The sequence below is a fragment of the Nicotiana attenuata genome, unplaced genomic scaffold (assembly GCF_001879085.1).
Source record: "Nicotiana attenuata strain UT unplaced genomic scaffold, NIATTr2, whole genome shotgun sequence".
Classification (NCBI taxonomy): domain Eukaryota; kingdom Viridiplantae; phylum Streptophyta; class Magnoliopsida; order Solanales; family Solanaceae; genus Nicotiana; species Nicotiana attenuata.
The window spans coordinates 145,669-166,485 of NW_017671904.1; the positions used below are offsets into that span (position 1 = coordinate 145,669).

The window sequence follows — 20,817 nt, forward strand, 5'->3', positions numbered from 1 at the left end:
ATATTTTTAGGTTAGTGTGCATGTTTGGTTTGGAGCCCCGAGGGCTCGGGTGAGTTTCGGATAGGCCACGGGATGTTTTTACACTTAGGAAAGTTGCAGGTCTGTTGTTTCTGGTGCACAGACCTTTTGTGCATCGCGATCGCGTAGTAACTCTCGCGATCGCGAAAGGGAAATTCCGACTTGGATGGATTTGTTCTACGCGAACACGTAACCTGGATAGCGAACGCGGAGCATTGGGAGGACTGCTCTACGCGAACGCGACCTGTGGCACGCGAACGAGTAAGGTAAATTGGAGGTGGGCTGGGAAGTTGTCGTTCTTCTACGCGAACGCGTACACTGGTCCGCGAACGCGAAGGTCAGGGGGGCCAACCCTTTGCAAACGCGTAAGAGAACTCGCGTTCGCATAAGTCCTCAACCGGCAGCTCTTCGCGAACGCGGCAGGCCCATCGCGAACGCGATGAACCTGCCCAGTCTTTTAAAAACATATTTCAAAATCGGGCAGAACCCATTTTCTTCATATTTTCGAACTCCCAAGACCTAGAGGCGATTTTCTTCACACAAATTCATCCCCAAAGTGTTGGTAACCAATTCTAAACTCTACTCCTTCGATTACCCCACTATTTTCATCACTTTTTTATCAAAAATCAAGAGTTTTCATGGTAAAAATTAGGAATTTAGGTAGAGTTAGAGCTTTTTGAATAATTGGGATTTAGACCTCGTTTTGGGGTTGGATTTCGAAACTAATTACATATTCGGGCTCGTGGGTAAATGGGTGATCGGATTTTGGTCTGAACCTCGAGTTTTGACCAAGCGGGCCCGGGGTCGATTTTTGACTTTTTGGGGAGAATGATAGGAAACCTATAATTAAGCATTGGGTATGAAATCTTAAGCATTTATTGATGTTGTTAAATTAATGTGGACTAGATACAACTAAAATGGAGGCGAATTCTAAAGGAAAAGATGTGTTTGAGGCTTGAGTTGACCGTGGAAGTTCGAGGTAAGTGTTTGGTCTAACCTTTGCTTGAGGGAATAGGTGTCGTGCCTTATTTGCTATGTGTTAGTGTAGTGTACGACGTATAGGTATGCTGACGAGTATCTATTCGTTGGTGTCAGGCATGCCCGTGGGTCTTAAATTATGATCGTTGTGTTTCTTAATAAGTACTACGTATGCCTAAATTATTGATTATCCATGTTGAGTAAGATTTATGATTTTCTTCTTGGTATTTGGTTAGTGTTGAGCATTGGCTCTAGTTGAGGTGAAATTGTGAAGTTGATTATTGGTACAAGTTTGGTTATAGCCGATTCTCTTGCCGGGACGTATTTAATTCTTATTGTTGATTCCCTTGCCGGGACATATTTATACTTATTGTTGATTCCCTTGCCGGGATATTGTTGTTGCTATTGTTTGGGAGAGGAAAGAGTGATAAAGCACGAAGGGTGATACCGTGCACATTCATATTTATGCATATAGTGAGGAAAGAGTGATAAAACACGAAGGGTGATGCCGTGCACATTCATATTTATGCATATGGCGAGGAAAGAGTGATAAAGCACGAATGGTGATGTCGTGTACATTTACATTGATATTGATGCATATCGTGAATAAGAGTTTTAAAGCACGAAGGGTGATGCCGTGCACATTTCTAATATTTACATGGCGAGGAAGAGATATAAAGCACGAAGGGTGATGCCGTGCACATTTTCATTACTTGATTGCATTGGTGAGGATTGAGAGTAAAAGCACGAAGGGTGATGTCGTGCACTTATTGCCTGTTTGTTATGATTTCTTGCTGTTTTCGGTTCAATTGCCTTAATTGTCTTATTCCACTATCACTGTCATTATTTATGTTGGTATTTCCCCCATAGCATGTTACCCCTCGCCCGTTACTTTTGCATTACTGTTGTTACTGTTGTTCTGCTAGATACTGTGTGGTTAATTATTTGTTGTGTCCTAGCCTCATCACTACTTCGCCGAGGTTAGGCTCGACACTTACCAGCACATGGGGTTGGTTGTGCTGATACTATACTCTGCACTCTTTTGTGCAGATCCTGGTACTGGAGCATACAGACCTTAGCTAGGGGTTGTTGCCTTCAGTCCATCAGGAGACCCGAGGTAGTCCTGCAGGCGTCCGCAGGCCTTGGCGTCCCCTCCCTATCTAGTTTTCTTCTGTTCTTTACTATTTCAGAGACAGATATGTATTTATTTTGTTCGGACCCTATTTGTAGTATTCCTAGATAGTCCGTGAGATTTTGACACCAATTCTGGGTGGTTTATGTTTATGGATACGTACTGGTATTAGTTTAATTGTTAAATTTCATTCTTACACTTTATTATTTCTGCTGTTTATAATTTGTTAACTTGCGCTTGTTAAGAGGTTAAAAAAATAAAAAGGGTAAATTAATCGGAATAATTGGCTTGCCTAGCTTTCACTAGTAGGCGCCATCACGACTCCCGAGGGTGGGAAATCCGGATCGTGACAAGTTGGTATCAGAGCTCTAGGTTACTTTGGTCTCACAATCCACGAACAAGCTTGGTAGAGTCTGAGGGATCAGTACGGAGACGTCTGTGCTTATCCCCAGAGGCTACAGAGTTAGGAACAGTTTCACTTCTATTCTTCTCTGTCGTGTGATTCGGTTTCTATTAATTCACAAGATAAGAGTTCGTAGGAATCAAATGCATAAAAAAGCTATTACATGACTATTCAAACAATGCGGGTACTCTTTTTTATTCATCCTCGGCTTCCCAAGTGGCTTCCTCAACTTGTTGATTCTGCCATAATACTTTCACGGATGCAATTTCCTATTTTCGCAATTTCTGAACTTGCCNAGCTTGGTAGAGACTTGAGGAGTCTAGACGGTAGACGTCTGTGCTTATCCCCAGAGGCTACAGAGTTAGGAACAGTTTCACTTCTATTCTTCTCTGTCGTGTGATTCGGTTTCTCAATGCTAATCGAACTTCTACTCTGTTCTTTTGCAGATGGCGATAACACGTGCTTCTTTATCGGCTGACCAGCAGCCCGAGCCCCCAGCAGCAGCTCCCACGAGGGGCAGAGGACGAGGCCGAGGCCGTGCTAGGTGTCGAGGTAGAGGCAGAGCTCAGGCCAGAGCAGCAGCACCAGCGGTGGAGCCTCAAGTAGAGGTTGATGATGAGGTTCCGGCCCAGACAGTTCCGGTGGGCCCAGCTCAGGTCCTAAAGGGGTTCATTGCTACCCCGGTACTCGGATGCTCTGGTCTGTCTAGTGGGCCCTATGGAGAGTGTCACTCAGGCAGGCTTGCTTCCTGTAGCACTAGACGTCTCTCAGGCTGGGGAGGAGTACAGACTCCCGCTACCCGCACTCCGGAGCAGAGGGCTCCCCGGTTTCAGACTCCAGCAGCTCAGCCAGTTGGAGCAGTTCAGCCGGGTATAGTAGCTCAGACCGGTGATGGAACAACTATGTCTACCTATGCTTTGTGGAGGTTGGACAGGTTCACCAAGCTGTTAACTACTACTTATGGTGGTACATCTTCAAATGATCCCTAGGATTACTTAGACAGTTGTCATGAGGTTCTTCGGAACATGGGGATAGTGGAGACACTATTTGTAGTATTCCTAGATAGTCCGTGAGATTGTGACACCAGTTCTGGGTGGTTTATGTTATGGACACGTACTGGTATTAGTTTAATTGTTAAATTTCGTTATTCCGCTTTATTATTTATGCTGTTTATAATTTGTTAACTTGCGCTTGTTAAGAGGTTAAAAAAATAAAAAGGGTAAATTAATCGGAATAATTGGCTTGCCTAGCTTTCACTAGTAGGCGCCATCACGACTCCCGAGGGTGAAAAATCAGGGTCGTGACATAATATCGTTTGGGTATTTCCTCTCTGAAAATAGATAACTAAGATTTATATCTTTACTTGATAGACCTTCATGCCTTAGTTCTATGTCTCTCAAAATTATTATATATTTGTTATTTACTATGTAAAAGTAATTTTGTATTTACTCATGACAGAGGAATATGTTAAATTACAGTGTTGATCAAATTTAGTGAGTATTTACCTTTAAGAAGGTAAAATATGCAGTTTGATAATATTTTTAAAAAATTATAATTTTTAATTATTCGAAAGCTAAGACGTTGTAGTTAATTTATATTTTATAGTAACTTTTAGAATATTGTATTATTTATACTTGTAAAACATGCTAGATATTTTATTTTATATGAGTTTCTTTAATTCTTTTTTGTTTTCTTGAACTTTTAATATATCGTTTATATTTTTTGTGTTATAATGCTATATTATTAATTCATAAATTTAAAAAATTAAAGATCTGCGGGGCTCGCACCCCATGTCTCGAGGCTTCTGCCTCGCCCAATATTAAGTAAAACGCCTCGCCTCACACCATCGCCTTTTAAAACACTAGGTGGAGGTAGGGGTGGGGTACGACTGGATGGAGGTGTGAGGGTGGGGGTTGGCGGGGTGGGGAATAGGATGAGGATAATTGAAAATGAGTTTTAGCTAGCGTTTGACCATAGATTCCCAAATTTGTTTTGAAAATTTTGATTTGGGTGAAGTTTGGTTTGAAGATGAAAATCTGTTTGGACATCAATTTTCAAAACATATTTCCCAAATTTATTTTGGAAAAACATGAAACATGACTTATAACCACAAGTTCTAAAAACTATCACAAATATCCAACAGTACCATTATCAATAACATTCATTATATTATCGCAAATCATAGTCCTGAACATAAATAAATTTGATACAAAATTATTATTTTTATAATGAATTACATAATACACTATCAGATGACCGAGAAGACGAAACACACTGTTACAAAATAATAAATGGTGGGCTCTTTTATAAAATACAAAAGTTTGGGGTAATTTTTAAAAAATATAATAGTGATATTTTAGCCTGGCAAAATCTATGGCCAAACATGTGTTTGCCAAATAAAATTTAAATTTATTTTGGCAAAATCTATGGCCAAACGGGTCCTTAGAAAATGTTTCCTCTTCTTTTGATAGGGAAAATATTTCCTCCAATTGGAAGAAAATGAGTTCATAAAGAAAATATTTCCAAATTATTCAAGCCAAACATGGAGAAATCAAAAAATAATTTTTGAAAAACATTTCCCTTTATACTAGGGCTGCTTATCGGGCGGATTGGGCAGTTATTTACTCTTAACGGTTTGGCTTATCGTTATCGGCTTTTAAATGTATTAATCCGCTAGCCACCCGATAAGATATCGGACGGATTGGTATCGGTTTAGCTCTTATCGGGCGGTTTATCGGCCTAATTCAAACTATACCGACGAAAAAAATTCCAATTTGAATACAGTGCCTATATAATCTGTGACTGGACTTAATTCTTCACAGAATAGGAAAAAGACAATAAAGAAAATAAAAGAATTGAAAAAAAAAAGTCCTTTCTTTTTTGTTTCAAATAATACCAACTCAAAATTAAGAAAAAGGATAGAAGAATTAAGGAAACGCGTTCGGTTTATCCGTAATATAAATATATATATATATATATATATATATATATATATATATATATATATANTAATAAATAATAGAGATAGAGAACTGGAAGTGGAATAATGGTTTTGATTATTTAATATATATATATATATATTCTTAACGGGTTAACGGATTATCCGTTAAGAAAATTGAATAATCCGCTCCCAAACTGATAAGCCATTAATGAAAAAATTTCAATCCGTTCCCCGTCCGTTAAACCGTTAACCCGATACCAATAAGCCATTAAGATTCGGTTCCGGTTCGGTTTTCGGTTTCGGTTCGGTTTTGAACACCCCTACTTCATAACAAACACATCGTAAGTGTCCTAAAATGCTAATTTAAAATTCAGGACTAAATGTCCTGAATTTTTGAACTGCTAATTAAAAATTTAGGACTTAAGATTCAAAATTTTTGACACAATTTTTGAACTTTAGGACACAATGTCTTGAAATTTGAATCTTGAGCGAAATTGATTAAACCTTTAAATAAATGGTTAAATAAATGTATTTTAAAAACATACTTAAAAATGACAGATCATTTTCACATTTTTCGCATTTTCACGCCTAATAAATAACAAGACAAAAACAATATTCAGAATAGGATTTCCAAAATATGTACACTTTATAATTACAACCCTCCACGCATTGACACATACATACCAATCACTACTTTACACGTAATAATTAAATGCTGACATGGCACATTCAACTACAACTTCTTTTTTTTCCTTTATAAATATAAAAATCTTAGGAGCATGACTCACACCAACTTCAGACACAGAGGGAGATCATTGAGTACGAGGAGGAGAGAAATGAGGGGCATTTTGGTAATTGTAGCAGCCTTTCTTCTTGCAGTTTGTGTTGCTGCAGAAGGGGAAAAGGAGTATGTGTTGACCTTGGACCATTCTAACCTCACTGATACTATTGCCAAGCACAACTTCACCGTCGTTGAATTTTGGTAATTTTCCCCTTTTCCTCTTCTATATCTGCTGTTTTTCTGTTTTTTAAATTGTGATAACTCTTAATTAGATTTATTTTTGTGTTTTGTGTTATGGCGAGTTAATGGTTTTTTATTTCTGGGACAGTCTGTTGTAGGTCAACGTTTGTTTGTTGATTTTTACTGGTTAATTGGAACATAAAATTGTCGCAAATTTTCTCAATCGTGATCAAGTTCCTTTTTTTTTCGAAATAAAATCAAAACTTCAAATGGTCTTGATCTGCAAATTAAACTAGTGAGTCCATTTCGATATAATTTGTGTAGAGTTCTGTTGTAGTCTTTTTATGTGTAAGCCTTAGTGGATATTGTTATTGGTGGGAAGTAACATGTGCCTGGTGGAATTAGTCCAGGTGCTCGCAAGCTCACCCGAACACCATAAAGAGTCTTTTGGAATTAGTCCGGGTGCTCGTAAGTTGACCCGAACACCACAAAGAGTCTTGTGGAATTTGTGCTAGGTACTCGCAAGTTGACCCGAACACCACAAAGAGTTTTTTTATGTGCTTCTTTTGTTTTCAACTAGAGGCCCATGAAAAGAGACTCTTGCAGTTTATGTTAAAGCAATGTTGTACAATTGCTTCTTTAATATTGTGGGGTTGCTTTTTGCCAAACCTGCTGCTCATAATCAAAATTCACGATGTCTCATTGAGCAATCTTTTCAAGATCTCATTAAGACCACTGAATCTTTTGTTTGCTTTATTACCTTTAGACATTGATTATTTATTTGTTTTAAGCCATTGATGTGCCTTAAAAAACCAGAATCAAACTGGTATGATGAAGTTTAAAACTGGAATCTGATATGCACTCACTAATCACAGGTTGTTGTTTAGTGGTTTCAGTTTTTGTTGTTTTAGCAGATAGAATTGTAGGCATAAACTTTAATTGCATACCAGGATCTTGAACACGAAATCGTTACAGAAAACAAACCTGAATCGCGAGCCATCATCGTGAAGCGGAAGCGTTAATTCAAAATTGGTTTCGCGCCCCTTGCCCTAACTTTACGTTACCGCCGCCTTTAGAGATGGAAGAAAGAAATAAAATAAGGTAACCCTAATGGGTGGGGAGAGGACCAATTTATAGAGGTTCTCACTTAATCCGGTACGTCCATCAAGTAACCGATCGGACGAATGAGATTTGCTCATTAATTAAATATTAATTATGGGCCTAATCTTATTGGGTCATATATACACATAGGAAATAATTTACATTCTCCCACTTGGCCCAATAATCACATAATATTAATATTTAATATAGGAACATTAGTTGCGCATAAACAAATCTCTTCTATAATGTCCATCATAAATACCACAATACGATAAACTAGTAAATGTGAGTTATGGCGGTCATATATAATTTGTCTACATACTCCCTTCCGTATACTACAACATTAGTAATTTATCGTATCAGGTTCATAAACTATAAAATATTATGGTCCACAATAATGTCTCATTGAGACTTATCCTGTAACATCTCAAAACAATAATGTGTACACCATTATGAGAAACAGGAAATCGCTAATGTATATCAGAAACATATAAATGAGCTTAGAGTGTCAAAACGTCATAAATACATCAGTCATAAATACAGCCAAGGCCCATTTTATGTACATGTTCTTTAAATATCTTTGGTTGTAAACCTTTCGTTAACGGATCTGCAATCATGAGATCTGTTCTAATATGCTCAAGTGACACTCTTTGTTTCTGAACTTCTTCCTTGACGGTAAAGTACTTTAATTCCATATGCTTGGCACCTTTGGAGTACTTATCATTCTTGGAGAAGAATACTGCTGCAGAATTATCACAATAAATTTTCAGCAGCTTGGTAATGGTGTCGACAACCCCAAGTCCTGAAATAGTTTCGCAGCCATAATGCATGAATGGCTTCAAAACATGCCACAAATTCTGCTTCCATCGTGGATGTAGCAATAACAGACTGTTTGGCACTCTTCCACGATATTGCTCCTTTAGCTAATTGTAACAAATAACCAAACGTGGATTTTCTAGTGTCAATACATTCAGCGAAATCTGAATCCGAGTATCCAACAACTTCCAAATGCTTGGATCTCCTATACATGAGCATGTAATCCTTCGTTCCTTTCAGGTACCTCAAAACTTTCTTTGCAGCTTTCCAGTGATCAATTCCTGGGTTACTCTGATATCTTCCCTAGCATTCCGACCGCAAAACTAATATCCGGTCTTGTGCAAGTCTGAGCATACATCAGACGACCAACAATTGTAGAGTAAGGAATTGATTCCATTTCCTTTTGTTCTACATCATTCTTAGGGCATTGCATGAGACTAAATTTGTCCCCTTTTTGAATTGGAACAATTCCTGCTGAACAATTGTTCATATTAAATCTCTCTAGAATTCTTTCGATATAGCCTTTCTAAGACAATCCCAATAATCCTTGTGATCTATCACGGAATATTTCTATTCCTATCACATATGATGCCTCACCCATATCTTTCATTTCAAAATTCTTAGAGAGAATATCTTTAGTCTCACGCAATATGCCTAAATCATTAGCAACAAGTAGAATATCATCAACATATAGGACTAAAAATATAAACTTGCTCCCACTGATCTTTTGGTATATACACCGATAACGGTATTTTTCACAAATCCAAAAGATGTTATGGTATCATTAAACTTTATATACCATTGTCGTGAGGCTTGTTTAAGTCCATATATTGACTTCTTCAGTTTACACACCATTTGACCTTTTTCTTTAGTTTCGAAACCCTCTGGTTGGTCTATATAAACTTGCTCCTCGAGATCTCCATTAAGAAAAGCAGTTTTCACATTCATTTGGTGTAACTCTAAATCATAATGAGCCACCAAAGCCATGATAATTCTTAACGAGTCTTTCTTTGAGACCGGTGAAAAGGTCTCTTTATAATCAATGCCTCCTTTCTGAGTATAACCCTTGGCAACAAGTCTGGCTTTGTATCTCTCAATATTGCTATTTGAATCGCGTTTGGTCTTAAAGATCCATCTACACCCGATTCTTTTAGAACTTTCTGGCAATTCAACAAGATCCCAGACTTTATTGTATTCCATAGATTTTAACTCTTCCTTCATGGCATCAATCCATTTGTCAAGGCTCATTACTTTCTATGGATTGTGAAAATGAAACCGGATCCTTATTAAGACCGATGTCAAAATCTGACTCTTGCAAACAAACCACGTAATTATCCGAAATAACCGATTTTCTAATTCTTTGAGATTTTCTTAATGGCATTTCTTGTGGTTCATTTATGTCAGATATTTGTGAGTTAGTTTCTTCATGAAGTGTTTCATCTAAATGTTGCTCGATGTTGTCAAAATGTTCTTCAACAATTGGAACAATATTTGGTATTTGTGTGGAAGTAGGCACATTTCCGGGTAATAAAATATTGACCCTTACCTCTTTAGTTTCCACACTTTGCTTTTCGACACTCCCACTAACCTCACCATTCTTAATGAATCTTGCATTACCGGTTTCAACAATTCTCGAACTATGGTTTGGACAGTAAAACACATACCCTTTAGATTTCTCTGGGTAACCAATAAAGTAACCACTTACTGTTTGAGAATCTAGTTTCTTTTCTTGTGGATTATAAACTCTAGCTTCCGCTGGGCAACCCCAAACATGCAGGTGCCTTAAACTAGGTTTCCTTGGAACTGCCTTACTAGGAACCCTGTTTAATAAATATACAACGGTTTTAAGAGCATACATCCACAATGATTTGGGTAATGAGGAATTACTTATCATGCTCCTAACCATATCCATAAGTGTTCGATTACGCCTTTCTGCAACACCATTTTGTTGAGGTGTTCCTGGCATAATATACTGTGCACATATGCCACGTTCCTCGAGGAACTTTGCAAATGGACCTGGACATTGTCCTGATTCATTATATTTTCCATAATATTCACCACCTCTATCTTACCTAATGATTTTCACCTTTTTATCTAATTGCCTTTCAACCTCATTAACAAACACTTTGAGAGCATCTGTTGCTTGAGATTTTTCTTTCAGCAAATAGATGTATCCATAACGTGAAAAATCATCGATAAAAGTGATAAAGTATTTTTCTCCACCAAAAGATGGAACATCAAAGGGTCCACAAATATCGGTGTGTATAATTTGAAGAAGCTGGGTGCTTCTTGTGGCACCTTTCTTACTATGCTTGGTTTGCTTTCCCTTAATGCAATCCAAACATATAGTAAGATCAATAAAATTTAGATTCGGAAGAATCTCATTCTTTACTAATCTTTCTAACCTTTCTTTGGATATATGACCCAAACGTCTATGCCATAAGTAAGCAGAACTTTCATTTAGTGAACTACGTTTAATTCCAACATTATGTTGAACAGTAAGAAGGGATTCAGAAAAACTAATATCGAGTTTCAACTTATGTAAACCATCACTAAGAAAATCAGAACCATAAAAAATAGCATTCTTATATAAACTGAAACATCCATTTCCAAACCTTATATCAAATCCAGAAATATCAAGTCTTGAAAGAGAAATCAAATTCCTAGAAATTGAAGGTACATAAAGAGTCTGTAATAGATCAAGGTGACGTCCAGTCTCCATGATCAAACAATAAGTCCCTATGCCTTCAATTGGAGCCTTCATACGATTAACCATGAACAAGAAATCCTTATTTGGATTTGTAGTTTGGATCGTAAGGAATCCTTGCAACGTAGTAGATACATGAGCAGTTGCACCAGAATCAAGCCACCAAGTATTATTAGGAACTTTTACTAAATTTGATTCGAAACATACAAAAGCACTAATTGTACCTTTCTTTTCGAACCAAGCTTTACGTTTCAGACAATCTTTCTGAGAGTGTCCTTCCTTGTTATAGAAACGACATGCCTTATATTCCTTGTTAGCATCCTGTTGAGCTTTAGCAGGTGCTTTCTTTTTCTTGAACTTGTTGGCCTTCACTTTAAGTCCTTTACCAGCTTCTTGACCCATGAGGTTAATTGCATGACTCCCTTGTTTCTTAAGTCTTGACTCCTCCTGAGTAAGCATACTGGACAATTCACTAACATTCCACTTATCCTTAATAGTGTTATAGTTGATTTGAAAAGGTCCATACTCAGGAGGTAACGAGTTCAGAATAAATTGAACCAAGAAGGAGTCATCCACTTTCATCCCCTAGGTCTGAAGTCTTGCTGCAATGTTAGTCATCTCGATGATATGATTTTGCATACTACGCGACCCATCAAACTTCATGGTCGTGAGTTCAGCCATTAGTGTACCAGCGAGAGACTTATGTGCAGAACGAAAACGCTCTTCCACAAACTTCAGGTATTCCCTGGCACTTTCTGTTTGTGGAATAGTACTCTTAATGTTGTTAGCGATATTCATTCGCATAAACATAAGGCTTAGCCTGTTAGAGCGTTCCCACGCTTTGTGGAAAGACTTCTCATCCGCACTGCTCGAATCAGTATTCAGTAATGAGAGCGGGCTTATCATTTAGCAGATCCAAGTCAAGATCCATCACACCTAAGTGGAACTGGACTTGTTCACGCTATTCAGAGAAGTTCAATCCGTTGAACACAGTAACAGACGAAGCAAGCGAATGAAAAGGAATAGCTGCAAAATAGATAATACATGCTCACAAATCAATATGGATTCAACAAAACAGTTAAAGCATATTGCAATTCTCCTTTGGGTAAATACTACGACAAACTATCATAATTTAAATGCCATTTAGTCTTTAATAAGTAATTAAATATTTTTAACCAAATATATATGCCATCTTTGGACACACAATATATATTTGACTAAGAATATTAATTTACCTCATCATATTCACTATTCATAGAATAATTGATTCACCTTTGGGTAAATCCTTAAGTTCTAGCAATAGTGAAAACTAATTTATCCACTAATTTTTAATTATAGGCATTTCATTAATTTTATGGATAAACTACAATTTTATGTATGCATACTTTTGATTAACATGCTAGTTTGACCAATTTGGCGACTATCAAACTATATAAACATAAATGCACACATAAAATAAGCATCAAAAAATTTTATGCATGTGAATATTTTAAAACATTCTAGTTTGATCACTTTGGTGACTAACAAACTATATGAACATTAGTATATGCATAAAATACAAATATTATGTATGTATATATTTTAAACTTTCTATATAACTTCAAAACAAATACATTAGTCATTACACAATGTAAGAACCAAATCATAATTAATGCATATTGTGAGATTTCCGTGAAACTTAGCATTCAAGAAAACTTTTTAGGAGTAAAACTTTATTTCCTCAATGTCCCTAAGATACCGTAACTTTACTTTTATGACCTAGAAAGTAACAATAATTTTTGTAGTCAAAATCTTAACAAAATATAAACGTATTACGAACAATCTAGGCTGAAACTGATATGGATAATAATTAGGGACAATACGATCATCATGTAAACAAACAATAAGTCACCACCACGTTCAATGAAAGGAATTTAAGAATATACACTTGCCATAACTCCTATTCTGTTGAATCATAAGCTTCAAATATCATATGATATCAACCGAGAATCAAACCAGTACAATATCAATAAAGCGAAGGATTGAGAAAGAAATATAGTTATAGCAAAACTCACTTCTCGTTCAATCGTACTAGTAAACGAAGATTATCAGTTCAAATATCCATGCTCATGATACCACATGTAAGCATAAACTTTAATTGCATACCAGGATCTTGAACATGATAATCTTACATGAAATCGTTACAGAAAACATACCTGAATCGTGAGCCATCATCGTGAAGCGGAAGCGTTAATTCAAAATTTGTTTCTCGCCCCTTGCCCTAACTTTACGTTACCGCCGCCTTTAGAGATGGAAGAAAGAAATAAAATACGGTAACCCTAATGGGTGGGGAGAGGACCAATTTATAGAGGTTCTCACTTAATCCGGTACGTCCATCAAGTAACCGATCGGACGGATGAGATTTGCTCAATAATTAAATACTAATTATGGGCCTAATCTTATTGGGCCATATATACACATAGGAAATAACTTACAAGAATAACCTCACCCCTCCGGCGTAGGGGTTAGGTCTGCATACACTCTACCCTCCCTAGACCCCACTAGTGGGATTCTACTGGGTTGTTGTTGTTGTAATAACCTTGTGAATATAGTAAGTAATTTTTTTGAACTTTTTGGATCAAACTGTTGTCATCTACTTGTGCAAGTTAAAACATGAATGATTTTTTTTTGGAAAAGTGACTGATTAGGTGATGCAAACCAATGACTTGCACAGAGCTTGGGTAATTAACTTAATGAAAATGTCTCTGAAATGAGAAATGTATCTTATGTCACCCTTTTCGTACAGAGTTTTCTTACATCGACTATGGTTGCACTGCAAGTTTTTACTTTTAACAGCTTATTTGAAGAGGTAAAAGTCTTGGATTATCATCCGGACACAAATAATGCACGTGCAATTATGGATAATTGTTTTGGAGTTTGGTTTATGAACGAACACTACAATGAGAGAAAACATTACATTTGTTTTCATGTGCTCCTTTTTTGTGACCAGGGGAGTTTTCGCAGGTTACAGGTTCAAGCTACAGAAACAGCTTCTTGCAGAAATACAAGGTAAAGCTGCATATAATAGATAAAATATGGTCAATTCTTTCCCCAGATTCCCTACATAGCGGAAGCCGCGTACAATAGATACAATATTGTCAATTCTACTGCTTAATTATTTTTCTCCTATCGGTAAACTTTGTTGAAGAAAGATCATCTAGCGACGACAAGTTCTTTTCCAATTTATAGGTGGTTGTATGACATGTGCTTGTCTCTCTTTTCAACTTTGGTCAATTAAGGTTTATTAAATTTGACAAAACTACAAAGTTCTTGTGGAGATTCTGGAACACAGCACGCTGATCTAATACAATACTACATTTTTATTTTATTTGGAAATATGATTTCTTTACAAAGAAGACATTCAAATGTTTCTGAAATCTGCATAAGGCAATCTAACACACAGCACATCAAAGTAATAATTTACATATACCTGATCATAAGTTGGTATCCTCTTGAGACATTAAGATTCAACCCTAAAGCGAACTCACAGGAAATCACAAGTTTGAAATTGGACATATCAAGATACACAGGGACTATGGAAATATGAGTTTTTCAAGCTTTGGGCTTGAGTCGACCCTCGTTGGTTAACTTGAATATCCGCGCCTGAGCTGCTGCAGCCTTGTCTGAACTGAGTGCTGCAACAAAACTATCCCTAACTTGTTTGGTACTGTAAGCAAAATTCTTGCTCACCATGGAGTTCAGCAAAGAAGCTGTTCCTTCCCTGTAGAGTTCCCCAACGCCATCGGCACGAGGGTTTGAAAGTGCTTGCAGCAGGTTCAAGTTCCCCCCGAACCCTGGAGTACTAGCCACACCAAATGCGCTACCAACAGTTGCCCACCAGCCAAACAAGCCCCATATTAGAGCCGGGTTAGTCCTCCAGTAACTGCAATTCATAACATTTCATGTTAGTATATATTGCAATTGACTATGTAAAGCTGATGACACAATTCGCTTACTCGAGCGGGAAAGGTGGTGAGTTGGGATCAAATAGAGGTGGAGGTATGTAAATACCAGGAGTGGTTGGAATGCCTGGATTGATGATTGGAGAAGTTGGTGGGGTTAGAATTGTGGGAAAACCGGGGGTACTAGGTGTGGGAAAACTTGGAGGGCCTCCCCCAAAAATTGGAGGGGAGGGATAGTTGTAACTGCCCGAAGGTGGTGAATAGGGGTCAAATGGAGCTGAAGGCGTGGATATCCCAGGAATGCTCGGAGTGCCTAGGCCAATGATAGGAGTAGTTGGTGGGGTTACAATGGTTGGTGTGGACGGGGTGCTAGGTGTAGGAATACTTGGAGGAGTTCCACCATAAGTTGGAGGGGAGGGATAGTAACCACCCCTAGAAGGTGGTGAATTGGGGTCAAATGGAGGTGATGGTATGGAGACGTCAGGAGTGCTTGGCGTGCCTGTGCCAATGATAGGAGTAGTTGGTGGGATGGGTGTAGTAGGGGTACTTGGAGGGGTTCCACGAAAAGTTGGAGGGGAGGGATAGTGACCACCTCCACGACCTCCAGAAGGAGGAGGTGGACTGGGATTATGACGCCCCCCTCCACTTGGCAGGCGTTCCTCCATGGCCACCGCCTCCTTGAGAGGGTGGCGTTCCCGAGCCGCTTCCTGAGCCATGTGATGGAGGTGTTCGGAAGTTTTCATAAAAGATATAAAATTGTGAGATTGAAGGAGATTTGCATGTACCTGTCTACAAGCAAAAATCTAGTCCAAATTTGTAAAAAGAATCCTATTATCCTAGATATCTTGACTCAAGCTATATGACTTGAGGACGTAACATGCTTGAGATGGCTGGATTAACAACTTGACGTTAATTTCGATCTTTCCTATGGTTTTGATAATCAATTTTCATGGTTATATAGTGTTGTTAAAATGCTTATTTGGTTATGCTTTGGTGTGAAATACTAACTTTAGGTCTGTACAAATCTTCAAATTGGATTTTAAATGCCTTCAAACCTGTGATTATTTTGAGTGTATCAGCAAAAGAAGTATCAAATGTAGATTCAATTGTGTAATGAACAATGTCCAACCTCTTTATATTTTATAAGCATCTGATAATCTATTTCCGATAATAGCTGTGGGCACTGTAAGAGTCTTGCTCCTGAGGTACTATACTATCTCCTTCCTTATACTTTTATTTGGCATTTTCAAACTTTGTCACTGATTTATGGTAAATTATTTTCTTTTGCAGTATGAAAAAGCTGCCGCAGAGTTGAGCAGTCACGATCCTCCAATTGTTCTAGCTAAGTATGATGCTAGTGATGAAGCAAATAGAGCACTTGCAACGCAGTATGAGATCCAGGGTTTCCCTACTATTAAGATCTTGCGGGATGGAGGAAAGAAAGTTCAAGATTATAACGGACCTCGTGAAGCTGATGGTATTGTAGCCTATTTGAAGAAACAAGTGGGTCCTGCATCTCCTGAAATCAAATCGAAGGAGGATGCTGCAAACCTTATTGATGAGAAAAAGATCTTTGTTGTAAGTGGTGATTACTTCTGGCTGATTGTTTCCTCACTTCTCATTACAGAAATTTATTCTCACATATGCCATAGATTCTTGCTGTCTGAAAACCAATTTATATTTCTTTAGGTTGGTATATTTCCAGAAGCCTCTGGAGAAAAATTTGAGAACTATCTAACACTAGCTGAAAAACTACGAGCTGAGATCAATTTTGCTCACACTGTTGATGCTAAACTCCTCCCTCGGGGTGGTCCAGTCGATAAGCCCACTCTTCGTCTTCTAAAGGCATTTGATGAACTCTTTGTTGATTTTGAGGTATTGCTGTTATCTCTGTGTTATATTGTCTCTTTGATACTCATTTGTGTCATGGTTACGAAGCTGAAGTCTTGCCTTATGTTATCTTTTAATTGGCCTCTCTTGCAGGATTTTCAAGTTGATGCTATGGAGAAGTTCATTGCAGAAGCTAGTATTCCTGTTGTTACTGTTTTTGACAATGACCCAAATAACAATGAGTATGTTAACAAGTTTTTTGATGGCACCAATTCCGAGGTACTTGATTCTGCGAGCTGTAATGCTGCATTTTGACGTGATATTTGGTACCAGTATGCTTTTAATGTTTTTTTGCAGTTCTAAATTTGGTATCATTATAATTTTGTAAGATTAACTTCAAATTTAAGGTACTAATTTTTTTTAATCCATTTTACATCTGCAAATTTGCAGGCCTTGCTATTTGTGAACTTCAGCTCTGAGCTTGAGGCTTTTAAGTCCAAGTACAACGATGTTGCCAAGCTTTATAAGGGGGAAGGAGTGAGCTTTCGCTTGGGTGATGTTGAGGCTGGTGAAGGTGCTTTTGAGGTTAGTTAAAAAATATTCAGCTATCTGATTAGTGTATTATTTTTACCCCCATGATCACATAGAAAGACATGTTGAACATTCATTTTGTCTTTGATTGCAGTATTTTGGACTGAAGCCCGAACAGGCACCTTTGATCGTAATAATGGGCACTGATGATCAAAAGTATCTTAAGGATCATGTCGAACCTGATGCTATTGCTGCGTGGTTGAAGGATTACAAGGTGATGAGTCCTGTTCTTTCTGTTGTTGGTAGTTTTTATGTTGCACTTGTATCTTCTTGGATATTTGGGATAAAACGTAATCAGTTGTGAACAATATTCTGGATTGAACAGAAGGCTTGGCTAACCTTTATCCTCTTATTTTCCACATGGTTACAGGATGGAAAATTGAAGCCATATGTAAAATCACAGCCCATTCCTGAAACCAATGACGAACCTGTTAAGGTGGTTGTTAGAGATACCCTCCAGGATATGGTTTTCAACTCAGGGAAAAACGGTGCGGGTCTATCCATGTCATATTCTTTATTCCCTGTTTTGGTTGGGCGAGAACCGTTTCTTTGTTACACCATTTCGTCGCTGCCTCTTTAGTGTTTAGTCCATATCTTTATTCTTTACTAGTGTGTAAGATGTGACAAAGAGTTGGATGTAGTGTATTAATTGATTGTGGAACTTAAAGAGTAAAAATCATATGTAGTAGTATGTTGAGAAATGAGCCAAAAGTTGTTGAAGAGCAACGAGCAAAAAATTGGTACAGAAGGTGTCATCTTGATGAATTGAATATATGAGGTAAATCTAATCCGTTAATGAATGAGAAGATTATTTTGGGATATCTTGAATACAAACTGAGATATAAAGCGACAGAGAGTAGAAATAATGAAATGCTTCAAATATCCTATAGAGGCTATAAGGATTATTGCTTGATTTTAGACTACAGGCACGGACATTGTTTACCATTTTATCTTTTTCGCCTATTGATTGATCAAGCTCCTCGTTTCTCAGATGTAGTGACATTATCTATATGAATTCTTGCTCATCCTGATTAATTTTTTTTTGTCTGCGCAGTACTGTTAGAGTTCTACGCACCTTGGTGTGGCCACTGCAAGAAGCTAGCTCCAATTTTGGATGAAGTGGCCGTATCACTTGAAAGTGATCCAGATGTTCTGATTGCAGAACTGGTAAGAATTTTTTCATCAACTTGACAAGGATATCCGAGAAGGGAAACCTTGGCGTAACTGGTAAAGTTGCCTCCATGTGATCAGGAGGTCACAGGTTCGAGCTGTGGAAATAACGTCTTGCAGAAATGCAGGGTACGTCCAATAGACCCTTGTGGTCCGGCCCTTTCCCGGACCCCACGCATAGCGTGAGCTTAGTGCACCGGGCTGCCCTTTTTTAACAAGGATATCCGACCCACTCATCTCGTTAATTCTTTTGTTTTTGATCACATATTAGCTGAGTTCAAAATTCTCTCGTAGAACAGATAAATGCATCAAAATGTTCATATATTAGTTGTTTTGTTCATCATTGGTCATTTCCTTATCTGCTTTTCCTTTGCAGGATGCAACCCGGAATGATCTCCCAAAAGATCAATTCGACGTACAGGGATTCCCTACTATGTACTTCAAATCTGCCTCCGGTAAATTGTCACAGTATGATGGTGATAGAACAAAAGAGGCAATCATCGAATTTATTGAAAAGAATCGCGACAAGCCTGTTCAGTCAGACTCTGCCAAAACGATTCAGCGGAGGATGAACTATAGAGGTATGTGATTGTCTACCTTTGAACATCATCTCTGAAATCTGCATTTCCTGGAATCACTAAACTGAGGAGCTTTTGTTGGATGCAATTTTCTAAAAAATTGTAATGTATTTTAATTTTGTGCTTTTTCAGGTCTTTGGGACACAGTGCACTGGTGGTGGATGTAAGATTTGTTGGGGATATGCTGTTTTCATTTCCCTACAACGTTGCACCAATCGCCTTGCCCGACTGCTTTCCCCATGTACTTTAAGCTTCATCTGTTTCCTGTTTTAGTTTTTTGGTTCTTTTTAGTGCCAATTAAACGGTTGTATGTCTCCATTAATACAATTCAGCGAGAACCACACCCAAAAGCTAGCTTTTGAGATGGAAGAGTCCAAGGTTATATAATGTTAAATTCCCCTCAAATTCCAGATGTAACATTTCTTTGATTAAATCAATCATCGATTAGTAACCTATTTTGTCACAAATAACAACAATAACATATACAGTACTATCCCACACCGTGGGGTCTGGGAAAGGTAGTGTGTATGCAGATCTTACCCCTACCTTGTGAGGACAGAATGGTTGTTTCCAATCTATTTTGTCACCAATACCAGTCATAAATGACGTCATTTTGAACTTTAGATTAAGAGCCGTCAAACGTCGTCGGAGGCCTACTTGCTCCATGGCAAGTATTTATTCCACATTTTCCTGAACTGACTTTTTCAAGTCTTTCAAAAATTTAAAAACTCCAAAGATTAGTTCTTCAATTTCTAAAATATTATTTGATGAACTGAGTTGGGAGTATTTAATCAACATTTTAAAAAATATTCCAAACCAATAAAGAAATATAATTCGAATAACAAGACCAAAGTATGAAGTTTTTCGCTAGTTCTTCCTCAAGAAAGAAAAAGAAATTTTCACAAGTTGTAGCTACCATTTGCTATATTATTTCCTATAGCTATGTTTTCAGGTTTTTTAAAGTGTATTCGATGTATTTAAGCTATTGTATTCATGAATACAGTAGCATTTCTCGGCATGAAATATGAGATTAGATTACAGGGGTGAAACAAGGGATTACAGCTAGACAGATTACTGTATTCGACTGTATTCACGATATGTATTTGTGAATACAGTAACGTAAATAGCGCAATTCATGGTCTATTCAGTTGTTTTTAAACGGAAAGTGAATCAATTAACATAATAGACTCCTAATATAACTCAACAAACTCAATTATAAATCTGAATACATAAATACATAAATTATATTAATTAAAAAAATATATGAATACATTCATGGAATATAACGAGACAGTGATTACAATAAAATACATGAAATACATCGAGATACATTGAAATACAATAAAAAAAGAGACAATAAATACAATGAAATACATAGATACAACGAGATACATCGAAATACAATGAAAAAAAAGGTAACAGACTCTTCAAGTTGCTCAGCCCCAAACTCCGTCGTCTTCGTTCAAGAATAACCCTAATGTCGTCTCGTCGATAGCAGATTTCGAACCTCCATTGTCAGTCCCAATTTACCCTATTAAAATTATCGACCAAAATTGTACTGTGCAAATACTATAAAAATTGGTGGGGGACCTGAGGATGGTCACGTTTCATGAGGGACATTAGGGTATGGGCGGCCAGTCGGAGCTCCGA

The 20,817-nt window shown here is 37.5% G+C and overlaps 2 protein-coding genes across 2 annotated transcripts; one reads left to right on the forward strand and one right to left on the reverse strand.

Annotated features, from left to right (window-relative positions):
- The first annotated feature begins 6,261 nt into the window (after positions 1 to 6,261).
- On the forward strand, positions 6,262 to 19,554 carry LOC109210821 (protein disulfide-isomerase-like). Its single transcript, XM_019374292.1, has 12 exons — positions 6,262 to 6,454; positions 14,061 to 14,105; positions 16,173 to 16,203; positions 16,289 to 16,576; positions 16,688 to 16,873; positions 16,982 to 17,107; positions 17,279 to 17,413; positions 17,514 to 17,633; positions 17,790 to 17,907; positions 18,474 to 18,586; positions 18,966 to 19,170; positions 19,300 to 19,554. Exons 1-12 carry the CDS (start codon positions 6,309 to 6,311, stop codon positions 19,332 to 19,334), a joined length of 1,548 nt encoding a protein of 515 aa, XP_019229837.1. The 5' UTR covers positions 6,262 to 6,308; the 3' UTR covers positions 19,335 to 19,554.
- Positions 14,112 to 16,166, reverse strand: LOC109210822 (protodermal factor 1-like). Its single transcript, XM_019374293.1, has 2 exons — positions 15,053 to 16,166; positions 14,112 to 14,979 (listed from the first exon to the last, which is right to left on the reverse strand). The coding sequence occupies exons 1-2, from the start codon at positions 15,739 to 15,741 to the stop codon at positions 14,649 to 14,651; spliced, it is 1,020 nt and encodes a 339-aa protein (XP_019229838.1). The 5' UTR covers positions 15,742 to 16,166; the 3' UTR covers positions 14,112 to 14,648.
- Positions 19,555 to 20,817: the final 1,263 nt, after the last annotated feature.

Excerpts from the sequence above, each read along its gene's own strand:
- LOC109210821 (XM_019374292.1), top strand. The coding sequence starts at position 6,309 with ATGAGGGGCATTTTGGTAATTGTAGCAGCCTTTCTTCTTGCAGTTTGT. Across the intron at positions 17,108-17,278 it reads TTGATGGCACCAATTCCGAG|GCCTTGCTATTTGTGAACTT; the intron begins GTACTTGATTCT and ends GCAAATTTGCAG. Across the intron at positions 17,908-18,473 it reads TTTCAACTCAGGGAAAAACG|TACTGTTAGAGTTCTACGCA; the intron begins GTGCGGGTCTAT and ends TTGTCTGCGCAG.
- LOC109210822 (XM_019374293.1), bottom strand. The coding sequence starts at position 15,741 with ATGAAAACTTCCGAACACCTCCATCACATGGCTCAGGAAGCGGCTCGG. Across the intron at positions 14,980-15,052 it reads TCACCACCTTTCCCGCTCGA|TTACTGGAGGACTAACCCGG; the intron begins GTAAGCGAATTG and ends TATGAATTGCAG.